The sequence below is a fragment of the Neodiprion fabricii genome, chromosome 1 (assembly GCF_021155785.1).
Source record: "Neodiprion fabricii isolate iyNeoFabr1 chromosome 1, iyNeoFabr1.1, whole genome shotgun sequence".
NCBI classification, from domain to species: Eukaryota; Metazoa; Arthropoda; class Insecta; order Hymenoptera; family Diprionidae; genus Neodiprion; species Neodiprion fabricii.
In genome coordinates, this window is record NC_060239.1 from 26,767,041 (window position 1) to 26,787,513 (window position 20,473).

Here is a 20,473-nt window from a genome sequence, read left to right on the forward strand (position 1 = left end):
AGTCGGGTTGCGCGACACAAGGCACAAACATGGGTCTGCCGGATATAGACAACATACCGGGTAAGCGATCGTACTTTTTCCATATTTTACACAATATTTACCTTGCTTTATGGTGTCCATTGTATTCCTATGATTATTAGAATCTTTACGCTGACAGTTTTTCGTATTTTTACAAAGAAAAAGTATTCTTTCTTTTATCAAACGTGTCTCGCGGTTGTAATTGCCGGTTGGCGGAATAATTTCATCGTGAATAAGTTATAAGCAAGTAACTAGATCAAAGTCGTGGTCTTAGACGCAACACCAATGCCATAGGTATAAAATGACTCGTTCCTACCCTCATTACTGGGAAAACTAAGTTCGAAGCAATTAATTAATATTCTCTTTTCATTATAAATCTGTTTCACGTTCGAATAACGGAAATGTAAAGTATTCGCTATAGACAATCAGATTCAAACTTGCTGAAAGACTTTTACCGTTCATCCAAAGATCGAAAGTGATCATCTAGATCGTAATTTGTTCGACGTATTTTTCTTTCTTCTGGTCCAAAAAAAAAAAACATTTTTATACTTGCGGTTAGGAAAAATTCTAAATCGAAATATTCCGACAACTAACAGTATAAGCAAATTCACATGAAGATAGAAGATTGCTGAAAAAATTATTCCCAATTCTCATTTCGATCCACGGAATTCAATAGTTGAAAGGATTGAATACAACAATGCTAATTTGTACAGAAATTGGAACAGTATAACGTTGAAAAAATTCACTGTGCATTATAGTTCCATCAAATATTTCAGTAATCTTATCGTCGAAATCTGCGAAGTTGCGAACATTTGATAGAAAAAAGTTTCGCGGACTTATACGTTCGTTTATAGGTACATATATTGAAGGGACGTAACTCCACTCCTAAAACTTGTAAGACTAGCAAGCTCCCTTCACTCTCTGACATTTATTTAAAAAATATGGGGCCTAAGAAATATATATATATTCCGAATATAAGTTTTTTTTTTGTTATAATGACGTCTATTGTCACATACGTGGCATACGCACACCAACTACAGGACAGATAAAGCGGTTGGTTAATTCGTCTCGATACCGCGAAAAGTTGGCAATACTTCGTTCAAGTGGTAAATCAATGTAATCGTAGTTTCTAATCTGTTGACATTTCGACCGCCATCAACGCGGCGATAAAAAGTTAAGGAAAATCACAATTTGCGTGTAACGTATCATTACGTTTTTATTACTTGTATTACATTATTATCGATTATACCTCAATCTTTTCAGGATTGGTACATTGGCTGCATGGTACTGGGTTTTTTTCTCTCGCCAAATCCAAGAGTTTGAATTTAAAAACAAAATTATTTTACACATCACCATCGTCTGATGTGCGGATATAATCGTTGATGCATCCTGTTCACCTCCGTTTCGTTCCCGAATTTCATTTTCCTTTTCTCCCCGCGATTTTACAATTCGTTACAACAATCAAGCGAATACAGGGTGGCAACAAATTTTCCCTAACTTTTGCCGGAAAAAATTTAGAATTCCTTTGACCTTTTTCCACGGAACTTGCGTAATGTTGCATGGCTTTTACGACCAGAAACACCAGAAGTTAGAGGGGCATGGGAGGAAACGGTTGAAATTGCATAATACAATTTCCGAAAGCGAAATTAGCTAAATTTAAGAAGCACGGTTGAAGTTTGAAAACAATTTATAAAAAAAAATACATTTTTTCGTGAAAACCATTATAATTCCCTGGCTCTTCCCTGACTATTCCCGTTTTTCCAGCGTGTCGCCACCCTGGAATGCGAAGTCTGACGAATTTAAAACTATACCAATCTACTATTCACAACTATTCAAACAGCACCATTCCATTCAATTTAAACTTGTTCAGATTAGGCGGTTGATGTGGTACATTATTGGGACAGAACCGACCATCACAAGCCAGGTTCAAAAATAAAATTCGCTCGATGTACTCCCTGAAATCGACTACAGAAATCAATACTATATATCAGCTCAATATTATTGTTTACCGCTCGCACGTGTTTCGCGTAGCGAGAAGCACACACGATTTGTTTACCCGAGAGCACCAAGGTAGACAATTATTCGAATTCCGTACATAACGTTCGAAGCTGATATTGCACATAATGTGTGGTTTTAAGGTGCCAGCAAATACCCGAATGACGTGATTCCCGCTTGAAATTCATCAAGAGTAAATTACAAGCTCTCAAAGTCGGCCATCAAGTCGACGATGATGGTGTAATAAAAGTTCTCTTCATCAATGCACCTAAGACCCAACGTTATCGCTAATTGCAAGCTCAACTAGAGAATCGTTAAGGAAAGATCTTCTGTTTCAGATACCGGGGCGGTATTCACTATCGGACGCAGCAGATTTGCCGATAACTTCGCTTCGCATTTTTTCATCCGACAGGACCCGGTGGTATCCATCGTTTGCGGGGACGAGCACTCGGCCGTCATATGCCGTGAGTGCCATCACTGCTGTAATGATTAGACTTGAAATTTTTTCAGCCATGCAACTTACTCCGGGACCTCTGCACCTACATATGCCGAAAACGGCAATAAATCCTTCCAGCCTTCCATATCGTGTTATCGGAATTTGATGACGAGCGTCACGGTGCGATAATTTGTAAAGATAGCATATCCGAAAAAGGCGAATGGCTGTGCAATGTTCACTTAAAAATTTCTCTTAGCAAGAGTTGTAAACCACGTTTGCTTGTAACTTTTCCTGTACCCTCGACATCATCTTTGAAACTCCAATTGTGCGGAACTTATTATTTCTCGTAATTTTTGCCAAATAATTAGTATTCCTTTTTAGGCCACTGTGGTATACAGCTAATACAGGGTGTCCAGCGATATAAGAATTCAAAATTCCTGTATATTCCCGGTTATTTTTTTAAAAACTCCCGTATATTCTTATAAAATGATTTCTACGGCGTTTGTGCGTCATCATGATATAATCAACATTGAACACCGTCGTATGCGACGATGTGTAGAATTGATGAATTCGGGTGTCGTCAAAAATTTAGAAAAATCACTCAATAAAGAGAAAACAATATCATATTTTCAAGTACGCGAAAGTGTATTTCATACAATTTCAAAATGTAGAAAGCCGAAGTACAGAAAAGTCAAAACAAAAGGAGAGGTATAGAAAATCAGAATATAGAACAGTCACAATGCCGTTATATTCTTATTCGTTGTTACAATTTTATATCACTTATATGCTTCCACTTTCTGTGTATTTTAAAAATTCTATGAAATCGATTTTCACGTTCTTGAAAATTCGACATTGTGTCAATTTATTTTTTTAATTTCGTTTCTCAGTGGGTGGCTGTAAAAATGGCAATTTCAGCGCGAATTGCCAGTTTTCCAGGAATTCCCTCTGAATACTATAAGCATCTGCAAAACCTTCACCATATCGTTACTGGGATGTGTCAATCTCTCCAAAGCGCAGCGATGTTCAAAACTGCAGAACGTACCTACAAGTTCACAACAGACACACTAAATTTCTGCGCACAGGTACATTTCAATAATTTTCACTTCGCAATTACCGTCCTCGTAATATGGCTTCGCGTCATGGTCAAGTAGCAGTGTAGAATCAGTAAATTTAACACGTATGTACATATACCCGTATTTCTCACCTGATGGTAGCGCCTGCTGCCCGGATAAAAGAACTGTGCGATTAGATTTAGACGTAATGGTGCCGCACGTACATACGTGTACCTATACGTACATAAGTATACGAGGAACCGACATATGCGACAGGTGATGCGTAGTATCGATTAAGGTTCTGGCAAGCTAAATGATTTACGTAAAAATCGATATACGTGAACGAATATCAAGCAGCTGTTCAATCAAACGGCCACGTGTTCACATTTTCATTTTACATGGGTATTATCACTGAATTTTTCCCAAGCGTCAATATTCCTGCGAATCCTTGTTTTTGATAAAAAAAAAAAAAAACAAACAAATATATATTCGCCCGCAGAGACGAATCTCTTTACAAAATAGTTTCCCAAGTTTTGCAAACGGGAAATAACCGATACCTCTTGTGCATGCAAGACTACAGTTACCCAAAATTCTGAGGCAATACCTTTAAAACATACCATCGCGCTGCAGATAGGATTAATTTGCAACTTAACGCGAATGGTGTACGTGTATTATACTTTATACATGTATATTGCAGAACCCTGCGATAAGAGAATTAGCATATGACTTGTTCTATTCACCAGGATTGATCTATGAGTTTCGCATGCGTTGGCTAAAACTTATTGTTAGATCAACAGGCCGATAAAAAAAAACCTTCGATGAACCGCGGTATGCTATAGCCGAGGAACGGTCACGTAACGACGACATCGCAGTCGCAATACCGAGCAATCTATACCTAACGGAACAACCGTGTCCTCGTGTCGCGAATGACTGGACGACGCGAACGAGAAGTTGAATATGGCATAACATTCTTATTGTTACGAGTATGCGTATGTATGTATGTATGTACGTACATACATGCCCAGCTATTTTACTCTGTGAGTTCAAAGACCACCGAAAAACAGTAAAACCTCATCAGGATTAAAAAGTTTCATGTTTGAAGAAAAATTCGGGGTCGCACGTAGTGGCGAGAAAATACACAACGGCATTAGAGGTGGCATACTATATGAGCCAGAAATAACCGCAGGGGTTCTGAGGACGCGATAGAATTGGTAAGGATATATTAGCATTTATACTGCTTCGGCGAAGTCTTATGTATAGAACGCGGCTTGGATTCTTATCCCTTCACGCAATCTCGACGCTGCAAAAGGTCCTGTACCGACCCCGTCCTCACCTGACCTTCGTTCGCGTTCGTTAGAATGTACGGTTCTTGTCAGGACAAAGAGCAAAAGTCACAGGACCCGAGGTGCGAGTGTAAAGTTCAGGATCGAAGCTAACCCGATTTGCAATTTCTGATGCTAGGTCCGACGCGTAGCAGCGCAAACCATTATTCCTGCACATTGTTCTGTCTACACTATATTCTGCACACAATATACACACGCACACGGAATGCCCACTGTCCAGTTATGCCTGGGAATCAATAATGCAAATATTGTACGCCTGTTAACGTTGCAAACGCTCATGTGAGGTGCAGCGAAGCTTTCGAGTAGAAGGGTAGCATTTTAGATGAAGAAGATGCAGGCGAATAACGGTTATGGAAGGAAAAGCTCCGTGTCGCAGGTGTTACCAAAAGACCATCTTTTGCTAGTCGATAAACTGAAGTTTAATTTTAACGCAAAAAAAAAGGAGAATAACTCTGCTTTTAGGTCTTGAATTTAGTCGAAAACTTTCAACAATGTCTTTCGACTCTGTTCGTTCGAAGTGATTTTTTTTATTTTACAATCGCGCTCACGCACGCGGTGAAAGAAACTAACGCCAATTACCAGGTTCAAGTGATTACTCATCGTGACTTAAAAAACTGTATAAAAGTATTCAACGCGCCACCATTGCACATACTATTCGTAGCTATAGCGAAAGCTACCTTGAGTCAAATTAACATAAGTCGATTAGAAAAGCACCGCTTGCCGTTCTAAATCTGCTCACAACTTATGCCCAAGTAACGTTGGCTGCCCACTCGTAAATTCAGGGAGAAAAAAGAAAGCGCTTATTACCCTCACTCGTTTCCTTGTATGCGCGTTCAAGTAAAGGCTACAGATACACGCTATCGGATGCGAGGCCGGTGCGAAAAACGTTATCTTTGAAGTAAACATTTTCACTCCTCGTAGTTACTACCTCAAATGTTTTCTTTTCTTCAACATTTCTCGGTGAACGATATGTTAGCTAAAAACTCAATAGCATAAAATATTGAAGATAATTTTCTACCATTGCTTTTTCAGAAAGCGGCAGACTTTTCGTCTTCGGGAGCAATGACTGGGGGCAGTTGGGCCTCGGGCACAAGAACCACGTTAGCAAACCGTCTTGCGTAAAGAGTGAGTAGCGTGAGAACCGTTTTGTAGATACAAAAAAAAGTCATCGTCTTTCGTGTATTTTACTTTTTTTAAATCATTGACCCCTTTCAGTCCTGAAACCAGAAAAGGTGACTAACGTTGCGTGCGGAAGAGCTCACACTCTGATATGTACTGGTAAGCGTTCGATTTCTTTATCAAATCTGATCTAAGCACTCGCACTATTTGATAAGATCGTAAGGTCACCAACCTCTTATATTGAACGATACACTTCACCCGATTATCAAGAGACAGATATATATACGCCTATCGATCCTCTCGTACCCGAAAGCTCATTAGAAATGAAAGAGTCCTTTGAATACGTGCAACCCGTCTACCCGAGACTGATTGGACGTCTGATTTCAAGCAGGTAAAAGTCCCCGAGGTCCGACTTGAGAGTTTCTCGAATATCAAACGCACACCAAATCGCAAAGTATAATAACAAATATATCACAAAGATAAAGGAAGTGAAGTATATTGCATATTGCATATTGTCCAGGTGGTCAAAAGATCTTTGCATGCGGAAGCGACCAGGAAGGTCAATTAGGTCGCGGAGGATTGGCTGCTGGAGACAGTTCGACTACTCCTGTTCTGATTTACGATTGCGGATCGGCTGGACCAAGCATATCGCAGGTCGCCGCTGGGTCTCATCATTCTATGGCACTTCTCAGTGACGGGGGAGTCATCGCCTGGGGCAGTAATCTTGAGGGACAGTTAGGGCTGGCCGGTACTTCCGGTTTAGTCAACAAGCCGACGAAGGTTCCGATTCCAGAAATCATAAAAGCGATCAGCACCGGATACTATCACACGGCGTTTTTGACCGGTACATATACTAGAAGAATCAATAAATTATAGTGTTAGGCACTTGTCAGTTTGACGAGTAATAAGAAATACTTTTGATCCTATGGAAAAAAAAACAGGTTTAGTCAATAAAATGTATTCGCTCATCTCCAAGAAAGTTACTTCTATGGTCATTGACCAGCGAATATTTTTTCGGATTTTTTAATCTCTTTCTCACTTTCCTTTTACCAATCAAGTTTAATTATTTTTTAAGAAAGCGGCCTCATATACGTCTGTGGCGAGGCTGAAAGTGGCAAGCTAGGAATCGTTGTCAACTTCTCTACCCAAGCCGCTCCGAAACAGTTGCAGCTTCCGGGTCCAGCTGCGAAGATCGTTTGTGGAGGACACCACAGTCTCGTTCTAACCGGTAAACGATAAATTGCTATCAATATTTTTAGTTCAGAGTTGAGCTGCTTCGAAGTTGTCTGCAAAGGATTTGAAAGAATCGAAATTGGCGTGCTTCATGCAGCTACTCTGAAATCGAAGATACAGAAAACAGCGACGTAACGTTAAATTTTTCACGTTCAGAAACCGGCGAACTCTACTGCTTCGGAAGCAACGTCAGCGGGCAATTAGGGATGGGTGTTGACGTAACAGAAGTACAAACGCCGAAGCTTCTTCCCCGTGGCGTTTCCGAGGGAGAAGTTATCACCGAAATCGCTGCTGGAGAAAGTCACACGGCTTTAGTTACGGGTAGGTAATAAATATTGCGTGTACCGATAATGACGGAAAAATGCTTCCTGCATTTTTATCATTTATCATCGATCAAGAAACAGGATTTTAGTTGGACTGGGGGTACAAATTTAAAAGGCTAGCGTTACGCGCTACAAGATTTAAAGTTATGAAACGCAAATTAAATTTGATAAAAGACAGAAAAAGAAAAAATTTCACGACGCGTTTGACTTATTTTTATTCCGGTTTGAGTATTCGGCAATTAAAACAATGACACTTAACCATCATTATCTACGTTGTGGCTTTTTCGTTTATAATATTGTGTCGAATTGCTTAACCGGAGATTTTTTATAGGCAAGAATTGAACTGGTACGAAGTATAACTCAATTTTGGGTATCATAAAAATCAGAGTTAGAGTCCAAACTTAGTCGCATTCAATTAAACCTGAATAAAACATTTCAAATTGGATATGTGCTACCTGGGTAGTCGACGGAAAGAATGTTGGCATATTCAAGAAAAAACGAAGTTACGTTTAAGAACGAAATATTGAGCACCGTCGACTCACGGTTTTTTTTCTTTAAACAAAATACATGATTTTTACAGAATCTGGCAAGCTGTTTATGTGCGGCGATGGAAGACATGGGAAACTCGGTCTTGAAGAAAATGAAAACAACGTCCACGAAATAACGTATGGGGCTAAATATGAAGAACTCATGATAACCGATGTATGAACAATTACATATGTTACTGCAATATTTGTTGTGAACTTTCGACCGCCATTGACAAATTTCTAAATTGTTTCATAGGTCTCATGCGGCGGTTGTCACACAATTCTCATCGGCAAAAGACGCGAAGAAGTCGAGGAAGAGCCTGCCAGTGTGGAACCGGTAAATTCCGATACATCAAAAAAAATTTAATATGTTTAATCATTGTCGCGAAGTATAAAGTCCAAGTCTCGGATTTCAGGAACACGTCGCGAGGAAGAATTCTCTGCCACCGTTGAAGATCGCGGCGCTTGGTCGAATTGCAGGTGACATATTGCCAGACAAGAACGATCTCGACAACGCGATAAAATCTGTTGAAAATAGCATTACAGAGACGAAGGATAAGGTGAAGGATACTTTGACGAATGCGAAGACGGAACTACAGAGCAACGTCGAAAGCGTGGTGAAAAATGTTACCGATACCGTCAAGAAAGACGTCGAGGTGGTGAAAAAAACCGCCGAGGGTATGATGGGCAGTGTTACAGACGCGATGAACAATATTAAGAAACCGGAATTCCCTAAGAAGCTCGCCGACTATATAGAGGAAGAGAATAAGACTGAAGAATTGCTGAACGAACTAGCCAACGAAACTGACGAAACAACGAACAACAATCAGACGAACAAAGACGATTCTGGAAGAGTAGACAACGCCGAGCAATCGGTGGAAAGGATGCAATCAGCGACCGCTAGTTTGAGATCTACCATTTCAGCGAGAAGTAATCGATCGACTGATAGGCAAATTAAATCACCCGTTAGCTCTGCCTTGGCAATGGAAAAGCCAGCATCTCCCATGGACGAACATCAAATCCCTCCTCCTAAGCCACCGAGACAAAAATCTGGTCTGTCGGATGAAGCGGTGAAAGAAGGGAAGAGTGCATCACTTTCGAACAAATCGGCAAAAAGCGCCGGTAACGTGTCGATGAATGGAACTGGGGATTCTACAAGTCCTTTTGAAGAAAACAATCAAATTCATGAGCTTGAGGAAACGATTAAGAAATCGGATACGCGGCGAAGTTCTAAAGCAGCTCGATCAATAAATGGAGAAGAACAACCGGTTCCAGACAGTGATCGACAAACGGAAGAAAAAGAGAACAATATACACGAAGAAGAACTTGAAAAGGAACAGGAAAAAGGAGAGACGGAAACGGCGCAGGACGATGCTGATGTAATAGAACCTCCGCCGCAAAAAACAGGTATGTGAATTTCTATTAGGTAAAACAATTTTTTCCCCGATACAATACCAATAAAAACAGAAACGTTTCGTGTTATAGGAAAAATTGCGAAACTATTCAAAGGGAAAAAACAGGAATTGCAAAATGGCGTTAATGGAGGCAGTGCATCTAATTCAAAAGTGAAAGTAAGCATCGTGGACAACTCTGTACTTTTGTTTAAACGACGTATTTTCGGAGCGTTCTCTGTACTTTCTACCTTTCGTAATTGATTATTTTGTTTCCAGTCAAAGACGTGTACCGTGCTGTAACTGAGACGACTTGGACGTGAAGTTATATTTTATTATATTTTTTTATGAATTATACAACATCCGGGCTCGGGACCAAGTTGTGAACGAAATCAAAATTATACAGGAAAGTGATGACCATCATTTTATATACAAGCAATGTCACTTTATATTGCTCTAATATCAAAATATTATAGATGTGTAAAACGTTAACTTATTTAAGGCTGTTCTTAGTATAATTTAATCTTGTAATAAATAATATAATATACAATAAAAGAAAATATATCACACGAGATAATATTAAAAAGAATGGCAAAGTGAATCTAACATTTTATAGAAATTTCAACAGCCTGTGTATTAGTCATTGCAGTTACAACACGTCCACTGAAACGCTACCTCTGCATGCGATACTGCGCCAACTTAAACAATGTCTGAGCATTAATTAGTTTACTATTAGCGACGTAAAGTTCCTAAAAGGAGATTCAAAACTCTTAGGCAACAAGGTGACTAGATCTAGTAACCAAGTTTCCACAATTTTTACAAAAGTAGTTGTATGCGAGATGTCCAACTGAAATTTATTAACACTGAATCGTATGAAGTATCCCTCTTTTTTACCTCAACTCAAAACATCTCAACCCATTGGTAGACTGGTCCAATTACTGAACATACAAACAGTCCAACCCACAAAAAACAAATCTGAGAAAAATTTTATGCAATACCCCTAGAGTCCATCTATCTCAATAAATCTTAAAGCTTGAGTGGTTTAATAGCCATGAAATAAGTATTCTGAGAATTGCTTCATTTGATACAAATTTACATTTATATACTATATCATAGGAAACAATTATAATACTTGAATAAATTATAATACATATCAACTATGAATTCGTCCAACATCCAGCTGACGGACTATCTTAAATTTAATAGTTTTCAATAAAGCTTTTCACGACGTTATTCAAATTAACAAATACCGTATTACCCTGAGTATAAGTCAATTCTGAACATAATTCGCCCCCCATTTTTTCGACTTCTTTCCAGGAATTTTTTATAGGAATCGAATATAAGTCGCATTTTATGACATGTTATCATCACAGAAGTAGGAATATTTATTTTTAATATTACCTTTTTATACATATTTATGAATACTTAAGTTGAAAATGAGTTTTTTCCAGCGATAAATAAAATTTCCAAACATGTCCCGAATGTAAGTCAATCCCGCGTATAACTTAAGCACGAATTTTTACGGAAATATCGGCGACAAAAAACCTTGACTTATACTTGGACTAATACGGTGTTACACTGAGAGGATTCGGTGAAGTAGACGTTTCATAAGAATAATAGGATCACTGGGTCACCCTACAACACTTAGCGCAGGGCATGAAACCCTTACGAAAAACTTTGTTTTTAACTTCACCAAATGACCACAACGTATATTGAAAGAGTCCAGTTTTGCATCGGGATGTCACAATTAAAACATGTATCACACCAACAGAAAGTATGTTTCTTGGAGAAAAACCATACTAACTTGATACTACCACTCTTCTTCAGCTTGACGAATAGACCCTTCAGATTGATCATCCAGTCCACTTGCTTCGTTTAAAATTTTACAGAGTAAATTGAATAGTTCCTTTTTAAACGACTCAATAGTCCTGATGTTCTCGTCACAATTAGCCAAACCGTGGTTTTCGATTAAGTAACGCACTACATTCTGCAACGAACTCCTCAGATTCAGTAACAAGTCTGCAGTTCTGTAAAGATAATGGTTACAATATAAAGAGAGTGAATAATGGACAAAGATTAGTTGAGGTGGAGGAATAATTAAAAACGCATTCTTACTCTTCGCTGCAAATGAGCCGGACGTTTTTCTTATCTTGGAATGTCAGTAAGACATCGGTAGTTTCGACTTTGTTTTTCCGATACTGTAAAATTTCGATGTTGGAATAGATTAATGAATAAAAATTACTTCGCTTCATGAAGATGGATAGCAGAACTTGAAATCTTGAATGTACCATATACCTATAGATATGGTATATGGTCACAGATAGTACTATAAACAAATTGGATGTCAAGTACTCAAATGTTGAAGAAATTGTATAACTTAAACCTTCAATTCATCTACACTTAGTTCCATTCCGTAACTACAAAACGAAATTTAACTTCGAAACAAAACTCACATTATGTGCCTCAATATTTCCTTCAGTGAACAATAAGACGGTGAGTGGTGAAATAATACTACTTTCCCGAATAAGAGTAGTTCTTCTTTCACTGCTGTGAACATGCCGTTGGTAGGTGAGGTAAGGACTTGGCCATTTTTCTCTGTTATAATTGACGCTATCAGGTGTTAAAGTTGCTCTCCGTCCATCTCTGTAAACATATGGATTATGGTATTAAAACGCCTAAACACACAATTTATATCCGACACACCATAATTTGAATACCTATATAAATGGAATAGAAATCATAGCTAAATTCTCCATCAAGTGGAATAGATTATTCTTACAGAGATCTAATGCACCTAATTAAATTCACTTAGCTACGCTAGTATAATCGATAAGAATCAACGAGTACTTACTGCATCAGCATAACATTCTTAACCTTCTTGAATCTACCATTTTTAAATTCTCCATCTCTTCTCTGGAGCACCCTTCCTAATCCAGCAAGGAGGACACCGCGTACCAACTCGTCATTTGTTGAATTTGTGTTTAGATGTGAACCTAAGTCTTTCCAATTTTCGTACGTGCCAATCATACGGCACTGAGCAAGATGCTGACCGAACAAATCTTTCAGGTCTACAATGCAAGCAGAAATAAGATAAAATGAATGGATTGAAAAACACGTATTTGCTAAGAGAAATTTGAAACGGTTCGTATGCTTTGATTGTAAAAATACCGCATATCAAGGAAAAGCGAAATAAATTTTGCAGGATATAATTCGTTTTATTCAACCCGAAGTAACAAAGTATAAAATAAATTACGTAATTCCAAATGCCAACCTTTCAAGAGCATCATCCTGCCAAACTGAAGCTGCGCTTTTTTGCAAAATTGATAAGCTTCGTTTTGGCTTTGATTGGCATATACATTCCATTGCTCGAATAGCCAAGCCAAGGCAAGATGATCGCTCATAGGCTCAAATTCAGCCTTTATTTTTCTCATTGGTGATTTGTCATATAACCTATCCATGAATATTTCAACGTCTGAAGACAGTATCGACGTCAGTGTTACAATTGGGTTTACGCACCTGAAAAATGGTAAACCAAGTTAGAATGAGAATATACCAACATACATGCATGAATACACTAAAAGTGAGAGAATGAGCAGCAATGTCACTTTTACTTCTGGCGACCTGACATCGTTGCTCCAATCATGTTAGCAGATCAAGAGGTAACCCACTTTCGGTGTCAGTGGGTTACTTTCACTCTTCCTTTTAACCCCAAACTCGACCTACCTCTCTCTCTCTCTCTGTGAAACACGTTTGGTTAAGATTTCACTTTCAATTTCATCTACCAGTACAATGAGCGTACAAATTTGAATATGTGAGAAAACAAAGTGAACTCCCGGACAACTCTAGCAGCATAAGCAGAAAAAAATTAATACATACTGGAAGATAGCAGAGTAAACCATAGCTTTGCTTAGTCTAGGGTCAACAGGGAATAGTGCAATTCTTTTTCCCAATGCCGTCAGGTCCTCGTTCTTATTTAACGCGCCAATTTCGATTAATTCGTTAACTGCATGCTGCACAGATGTTATTTTCGGTGGTTCAGGCATCTGAGAGAAAAATTCTGCTGCTTTTTCCGATGTGTACGTTTTGCAGTCCAAAACAGCTTTGTGGAGTTCAGCCCGCATAATTTCGGGTAATGGGAACTTGTCAAGCGATTCATATTTATCCTTAGTTATGAAATGGTAGCTCTCACCAGGCTGCACACGACCAGCTCTTCCTTTCCTGGATACACAAATGGTATAAAAAATGTTCGAGTTTAGAAGAAAAACCAAATGAAATCTTTATCTGATCGAATATTATCGTTCAATCAGGAGTTTGTGAAATAAATTTACATTACATTTATGAGAAATATATTTAATCAATTACCTCTGATTTATATTTCCTTGTGATACCCATTGATTGTCAATACTACAACCACCTGTGTCATGATGAATCCGAACTTCCTTGTGTGCACAAGAATCCACAACATATACTACATCATCAATAGTTATACTAGTTTCAGCTATATTCGTTGCGAGAATTATTTTTCTGATTCCGTAAGGTGCTTTATTGAAGATCATTAGCTGATCAGAATGAGGAAGCCGTGAGTGAACAGGCAGAATCAGGTGAGTGTTAGAGCTCAATCTCTCTTCTAAATATCGTTTTACTTTTAGTATTTCAGACCATCCTGGGAGAAAGCATAAGATAGCACCGTTGGGTTTGTTTTTTGAGATCCACTCAACTAATTTCCCTAGTTGTTCAGCGTTTACAGATGGGTTTGGTAGATTCATATCTTGATGCGTTATATCCCTAATGCCAAGACGCATTATATCCTCCAAGAAATGCATTTTCACTGGGTGCATAAAGCCAGGAACCATGATCGTATTGCAATCAAAGTACTTCTCAAATAAGCCAGCGTTTATCGTGGCAGACATGATGATCAGTTTCAGATTCGGATTTCTTTGCAATGCTCGGTTCAGCAATACAATCAATACGTCTGTATTCAAGTCCCGTTCATGCGCTTCATCCAAAATTACATGTGAACATCCAACCAAGTTAGGATTGTTCTGCAATCTTCGCAAAAGTATTCCAGTTGAACAGAACAGAATCCCGCCACTCGGCCCACTTGGCGGGATACTTTGCAATCTTACTTGGTAACCAATAGAGTCCCCCAAATTTTCGTTTCTCTCAGCGGCCACACGCTTGGCTAACGAAATTGCTGATATTCTACGTGGTTCTGTGATGACAATATTGCAGTTCGTTCCTTTTCCATGGTTTGTAAAATGGTCTAGGAGGAACTGTGGTACCTGGGTACTTTTCCCACAGCCTGGTTCACCTTTCACAACCAAAACACGCTGATCTTCAACTTGTTTTATGATGTCCTCTCTGTAATGCAAACAAAAATGATTAGCGTTACATATTTTTTCAAGCAGTTGGTATTTATAAATATTTGCTTCAGCACCAGAATAAAATTTTTTATAAACTATCTCCTAGTTTACCATACTAGTGAAATCAGGGATTTTTTCTAAACAGTTTTCTGACGTATCTTCAAATTTTCTAATTCAAAAATTGTTGTTGCATATGTATTTTTCATTGTACATACAAACTGAATATATAACAATTCAGCCAAATCCTAGTTTTTTTAATTCAGTAAAGTGTCTTGTACACTTATGACACACGCTATTTAATATAAACATCGAGCACCAATTATCTTGGATATAGTACATCAGCAAATAATTTGAAATGCATCAATACTACGCTATGATATAGGATTTTTAGTAAAATCGCCTAAATTACTTGGAATTTTCCAAAAATTTCTAAGTTTCTAAATTTTTCCGGATTTCAATATTTCAGGGACGCCGATAAAACTACCTTCACGTATAAAATAAATATTGAAAATTAAGGATTCGTAAAGGTTCGATTTTTATCAATGCACGTCAATAATATGGCATAAATGTATAATCGATAATCAAATTGCACAATAACTTAAACGTACCAAATTCATTGAACTGTCGCACATTACCGCATGTTGCTGCGACAGTATTAGCTAAAATTGAACCTATTGTCGGCATGTTCAGAATCTAAAACGGTTCGAAAATACGCACGCAAGGATTCGGCGCGTCATGAATACGTCATTTGACATTCCTACGTATCGTCAAGCGGTGAAGATACGCGTCAAATCACGTCACGCTTCCCCCACTTGAATACCATACGACCGAAATAGAGTTCGCGCAGATATCGCCAATGCCGATAGATGCTCGTAAATACGTATAAATTTCGTTAGAATAAAGATAAAAACTTATTCTTCGCAAATTATGAGATAAAAAGAATGCGTATGACACTTGCGCATAACGCATCGTAATTTACAACGGAGGATCGATCTGCAAACGGTAAAAAATTTCAAATGATTTTTGCAATTCTTACTGCCGATTATGCACGACTAAGAAATCTAATTTAGATGGGCAAGTGAGTAAAATATTGTTTGAAGAAATCGCGTGAAAACGCAAGGTGATTGCATAATTCGCAGTTGAATTTCATGTCAAGGCTAATTCTTGAGCACGTTCATAGCGCAATCAGCGCAAATGTTTGAAAAATGAGGATTGGAGGCCACGTATCGCGAAAATCACGGTCAGCTCGTGGCTTGGAGGTCGCCGGGTGTATTTTATCGTCACTTGACGGCCACCAGCACCGACCAAGGCCGGTGAGAAGGCTTGAGCTTCCTCGTTTGCCAAGCGGTAGAACCGGCCAGGGTCACCGCAGTCTAAAAATGCGGGCAACCTGGTAGAAAACTCCGGTTGGCTGTACATTTGGTGGGTCAAGGTCATGATGACGATGTTCCCAATTTTGCAAACAAGTGTCACTCCCTCACATTCGCGAATCTACTCGCGATATGAAATGGCGATAAGCCAATTTGCAGGGAGGTTGTGAGCCCGCGCAAGGTCGCCCCCCATTGCCACATGCGCCTTCGTTTGCGAGGCAAGGCGAAGGACGATCGGACCACGTGGTTCTGACATACATATTATACGTATAACATGCATACGTCATACACGCGCCACGTGCGCGCGCAACGTTCTTTTTTTTTTTAAATCGTCGGTTTAAAAATTACTATGGCAAAGATCAGCGGCAGACGGGTAAAATTCATGAAAACCTTCAATGTTATACGCATGTTTCCACAATTTCCTTCCCATTCCTCCATTCCAAAAAAGTTGGGAAATTCTTCTCATGATTGAACAACGGTAGAACACATTTTTTGCAATTGTATAGTTTCAGAGGAATGTTGTGCAAATTATGGAATTTATCAACTCGTACATCTCTGTTAATACAATTTCCTCTAGAATTTTTAATCTTATAGAACTATACTATTATTCTCGACATGAACTCTTGGAAAAAAAAATCGTGTGATATAAAAATTAGCCAGTTATACAGAGGACCTGTACAAAAATTGCTGTTGCCTTACCATTTTTTAATATTTTTGTCTGAAATTTATTTCACGCATTCGTAAGGTCGTATTGTACTATGTGTTCGAAGATAAACATATTCCGTTTTAAACTTTCGAATTTATGAATTTTTTTTAGAATATACCCATTTCCCAAGTCACTTGGGTGGCCAGATGCCTTCAGATCGGTAATTTTGAAGACTTTTTTCGTGTAAAAAACAGAGAAAAGTTGTCCCAGATTGGATAAAGAAAAAAAAAAAAAAGAAGATTTTGCTGGAATGATCCAAACACTCCGAAAAAACTAGGTCTAATGCCAGAAAACTTGATTTCTGACACTTTTCCTGATTTCGTATATTTGTCCCCAGAAATTAATAAAGAAAAATGTAATATTTGCATAAAATATTCTCTAACTCTCATCATATTTAATCTCACCGACTTAGCGTACAATCGATCCCCAATAAACTTTTGTTGGCATCGACGTGATTCATGCTTACTGTTTTGTTACAAACAAAGCAATTGACATAGCCATCATTTTAAAATATAAAAATAGTAAATCTCCAATAACAGAGTGCAAGATTCAAAGCTTTTGGAGACTAAATTTGTGGGGTTTCAACAATTTTTTCTCTACTTTTCAAAATTCTTAGTCAATCTTAATCAGTTCACCTGTACTTCATGATGGGTAAATTGATGTGGCTGTCAGTTTGCCTTGCTTTGAGTCTCTGATACATTTCCATATCTCGTTTATCCAGAGTCGCTTTACTATGTTGGATTAATGGTGTTGCTCTAAGTGGATCAAGTAAGCGATCAGATGCTTGAATCATGTTGGTTACTGTGGGTGAAATCGCTTCGCCTTCGTAAATATCTTCGTCACTGTCAATCATTTCAATTTGTGATGAGTTAATATTATTTGGTTCAGCTTCGGAATTCCCCAAAAGTGGTGCTATATCCTAGAGCAAAGGGAAATTTTGCTTAAAATGTATCCACTAATGAATAAATGTATATTTCTACAAATTATCATTGTAAATAAGTTTTAAGATTCGAATCACAAGCCTAGACATATTGAGTATGCGTACCTCACTGTAACGAGCTAGAAGTTGATTTACACTGTCAATTAACTTTGGCCGAATTTCTATTCTGATTGGTGAATTCATAATATCGTTAATTTCATTAGGGCCATAAACCATTGGCACACCATTTTTCACATTTCCATTTGATACCAAATGTTGTAAGCACTTAAGACTTGCTGCGCTAGAAGCAGCTGCTTTTGTTTTAGCTATAGCCGTGAAACTCATTTCACTTGGCCACAATACATTGTAGGTAGCTTGCCAGATTCTTATTTTACCCTTGTTTGGCAATATAGATTCAAAATTTACTTTCACCATGTACTTTGGATCTTTGAATTCTGTGCTGACAATGGAATAAATTTTATTCATCGCATTTCGTGGATCTGGGTACAACTTTTCCAGTTCTGTAAATAATAAACCAGTTGAATCACGTAGAGTTTACTGAGTTATTTGAAATGTCAAATTATTCAAATAAAAGTTCGTAATTCACTTGCTAACAACTTTTTAGTAATAGAAGCTACTGAAAGACATACTTTCCTGGCTGATGGTAACTTTTTTCGCAGTATCTGACATGCCCTTATTTTGATCTTCTTTGCTACAACCTGAATGTAAGGTTTGAGAATGTCTTTTCACATGCCGTCTTCTTACAGTTCTCTCCACAAAGGAATCCATTGCTTCTGCCAAAGAATCATTTTCCAATTTGTCATTTGGACGGAATTTATTATTTGATTCATCTTTCAACCAATTTACTGATTCAAAATGAAAATCATCATTGTGATCCTCATGCTGATGATTAAAATCTACATTGTCGTCTTTGGCAAGTGACCTTTGATGATGCATTTTTTTGTTCATTTCATCATCAAAAGAAACTCTGTTTAATGCACTGGTATGAAACGTGTTGATGCAGTTCAAAGCAGGACTTTTTATCAATTTCTTAGACAATAACATAGCCCTTGAATCGTTTTCTCTCAAAAATTGTTCTGTCTTTGATACCTTAAAATAAGGTATCTCATGTTTTTTGTATCGATCAATTGTTCTATTCACATATAGCATGGAAGGAGGTAATTTTAAGTTATCCTCCAAAGTGGTATGTATCGCTTGTAGTTTCACAGCCATGAGATGGCTCATCGTCTTGTGTAAGAAGGTACCCTGCTTGTCTATACCATTAGCTTTCAGAAGATTGGCTAACAATACATCAAGTATGTTCTGTTCAATTTCTTTACCGTGAGACCTGCAACAAAGAATACTGAAATAAAAATTCAATCCAGGCTTTGTATTCATTCTTCGAATCATATTAATCATAAATATATATGTGAGTAAAGTTGATGGCAAGTTATTTCCAACATTTGGTGCTGACGATCAGTATTATTGCAAAAATGAAACAGCCTAAGAATGAGCTGGTTTTGTTTGCAAGAAAACATTGTAGTGTAGAATAAATGAGCATAAATTGTGTGCTAGTCACGAATATTACCTTTGTGCAGAAGTAAAAAAACCCTTCTGATTGTATATTGTCTGCGGATGAGAGGAAGAACTTTGCATCGTTACCTCTTGTTTCGTGTTGTGATTTGGCTGACGGATGACTGAAACATTACAAAGATAAAATTTCGAACATATCAACGAGGACTTTATCCAATGAAAACTTTTGTTAAGCAAGAATTCACACTTTTGTAATTGCATCATGCTTATAGGTTATTTAAACTTCTCGGCATTAGGAACGTACCATTTTCCGCGCACGATTCTTGACACTGGGTCTTTTCGACATTCCGCGTAAACTTTGCACGCAGAGACGTTATGCAAGTGAATGATTTGTTGTATACATAAAAATTGTGAGACTTTTTCAACGAATCCTTTGCGATAGACAACATCGTCGCCGTCGTTTCGTAAATCAGCAGTGTAGTTCCCAATGTGCAACGCGTGCACAATGCGGAAGAAATAGCAGAAAACTACCGAGAACTAGCAAGACAGAAAGGTCTTACTCAAGTTTTTTGTACCCGGCAAGTATCGCCGCGCCAACACAAACTACGATTTCTTCGGTACTAATTTCGATGGTCACAGAGGCCGTTGCTTCACGCGCAACGCAATCCGATAAGCGGTCGGTAGGTAGAACCGAAACGAACTGATTTTACCATCGCTCACCGCGTGTACACAGATAATACAGAGTCGAATAGTATGCCAACGGAATGACGAACGGAAACAGGCTGAAATTTTCATATAACCCCGTATGGATGCCGTACACTTTTCAACTACGCAAATTCATTTGGGTCGAATTCAGCAATGCCAATCTAACTCCAAAATATCGGCAAAAATAATATTATCTAAATAGATGCACAATAAATAGAAATATGTTGGATTTCGAAACTCTTAATTACTAAAAGTATATGTGCACCTTGTTGACTTTAATTATAAAACGAACTTTATCAAAAAAAAAAATGTTTTTACGTGGAATTCACTCTGCCTAAACTAGTGAAATCTGAAAGTATTACGATTTCACACGCGTTACACATTATCGAAGCATGATTTGAATAAAATTGTCATTTGAGAAACTACGTGTTAGTATTTGA

General features: G+C 38.0%; 2 protein-coding genes across 5 annotated transcripts; one reads left to right on the top strand and one right to left on the bottom strand.

The window, feature by feature from the left end:
* The first annotated feature begins 6 nt into the window (after positions 1–6).
* Positions 7–10,965, top strand: LOC124174477 (X-linked retinitis pigmentosa GTPase regulator). 3 transcript variants are annotated; one of them, XM_046553674.1, is made up of 12 exons: positions 7–60; positions 2,352–2,477; positions 5,877–5,969; positions 6,060–6,122; positions 6,484–6,807; positions 7,039–7,191; positions 7,353–7,517; positions 8,100–8,221; positions 8,303–8,383; positions 8,463–9,453; positions 9,514–9,617; positions 9,717–10,965. In XM_046553674.1, exons 1-12 carry the CDS (start codon positions 30–32, stop codon positions 9,738–9,740), a joined length of 2,277 nt encoding a protein of 758 aa, XP_046409630.1. In that variant the 5' UTR covers positions 7–29; the 3' UTR covers positions 9,741–10,965. The 3 variants fall into 3 exon arrangements, with proteins under 3 accessions (XP_046409630.1, XP_046409631.1, XP_046409632.1); XM_046553675.1 differs by having other exon boundaries at positions 9,532–9,617; XM_046553676.1 differs by lacking the exon at positions 6,060–6,122.
* LOC124174476 (ATP-dependent RNA helicase DHX30-like) lies at positions 7,047–19,867 on the bottom strand. Of its 2 annotated transcripts, XM_046553673.1 has the most exons (13): positions 19,633–19,867; positions 19,384–19,492; positions 18,446–19,143; positions 17,922–18,316; positions 17,512–17,795; positions 13,800–14,798; positions 13,314–13,655; positions 12,709–12,953; positions 12,289–12,505; positions 11,891–12,080; positions 11,553–11,635; positions 11,242–11,464; positions 7,047–7,184 (listed from the first exon to the last, which is right to left on the bottom strand). In XM_046553673.1, the coding sequence occupies exons 1-12, from the start codon at positions 19,775–19,777 to the stop codon at positions 11,248–11,250; spliced, it is 3,924 nt and encodes a 1,307-aa protein (XP_046409629.1). In that variant the 5' UTR covers positions 19,778–19,867; the 3' UTR covers positions 7,047–7,184; positions 11,242–11,247. The 2 variants fall into 2 exon arrangements, with proteins under 2 accessions (XP_046409629.1, XP_046409627.1); XM_046553671.1 differs by lacking the exon at positions 7,047–7,184 and having other exon boundaries at positions 10,499–11,464; positions 19,633–19,866.
* Positions 19,868–20,473: the final 606 nt, after the last annotated feature.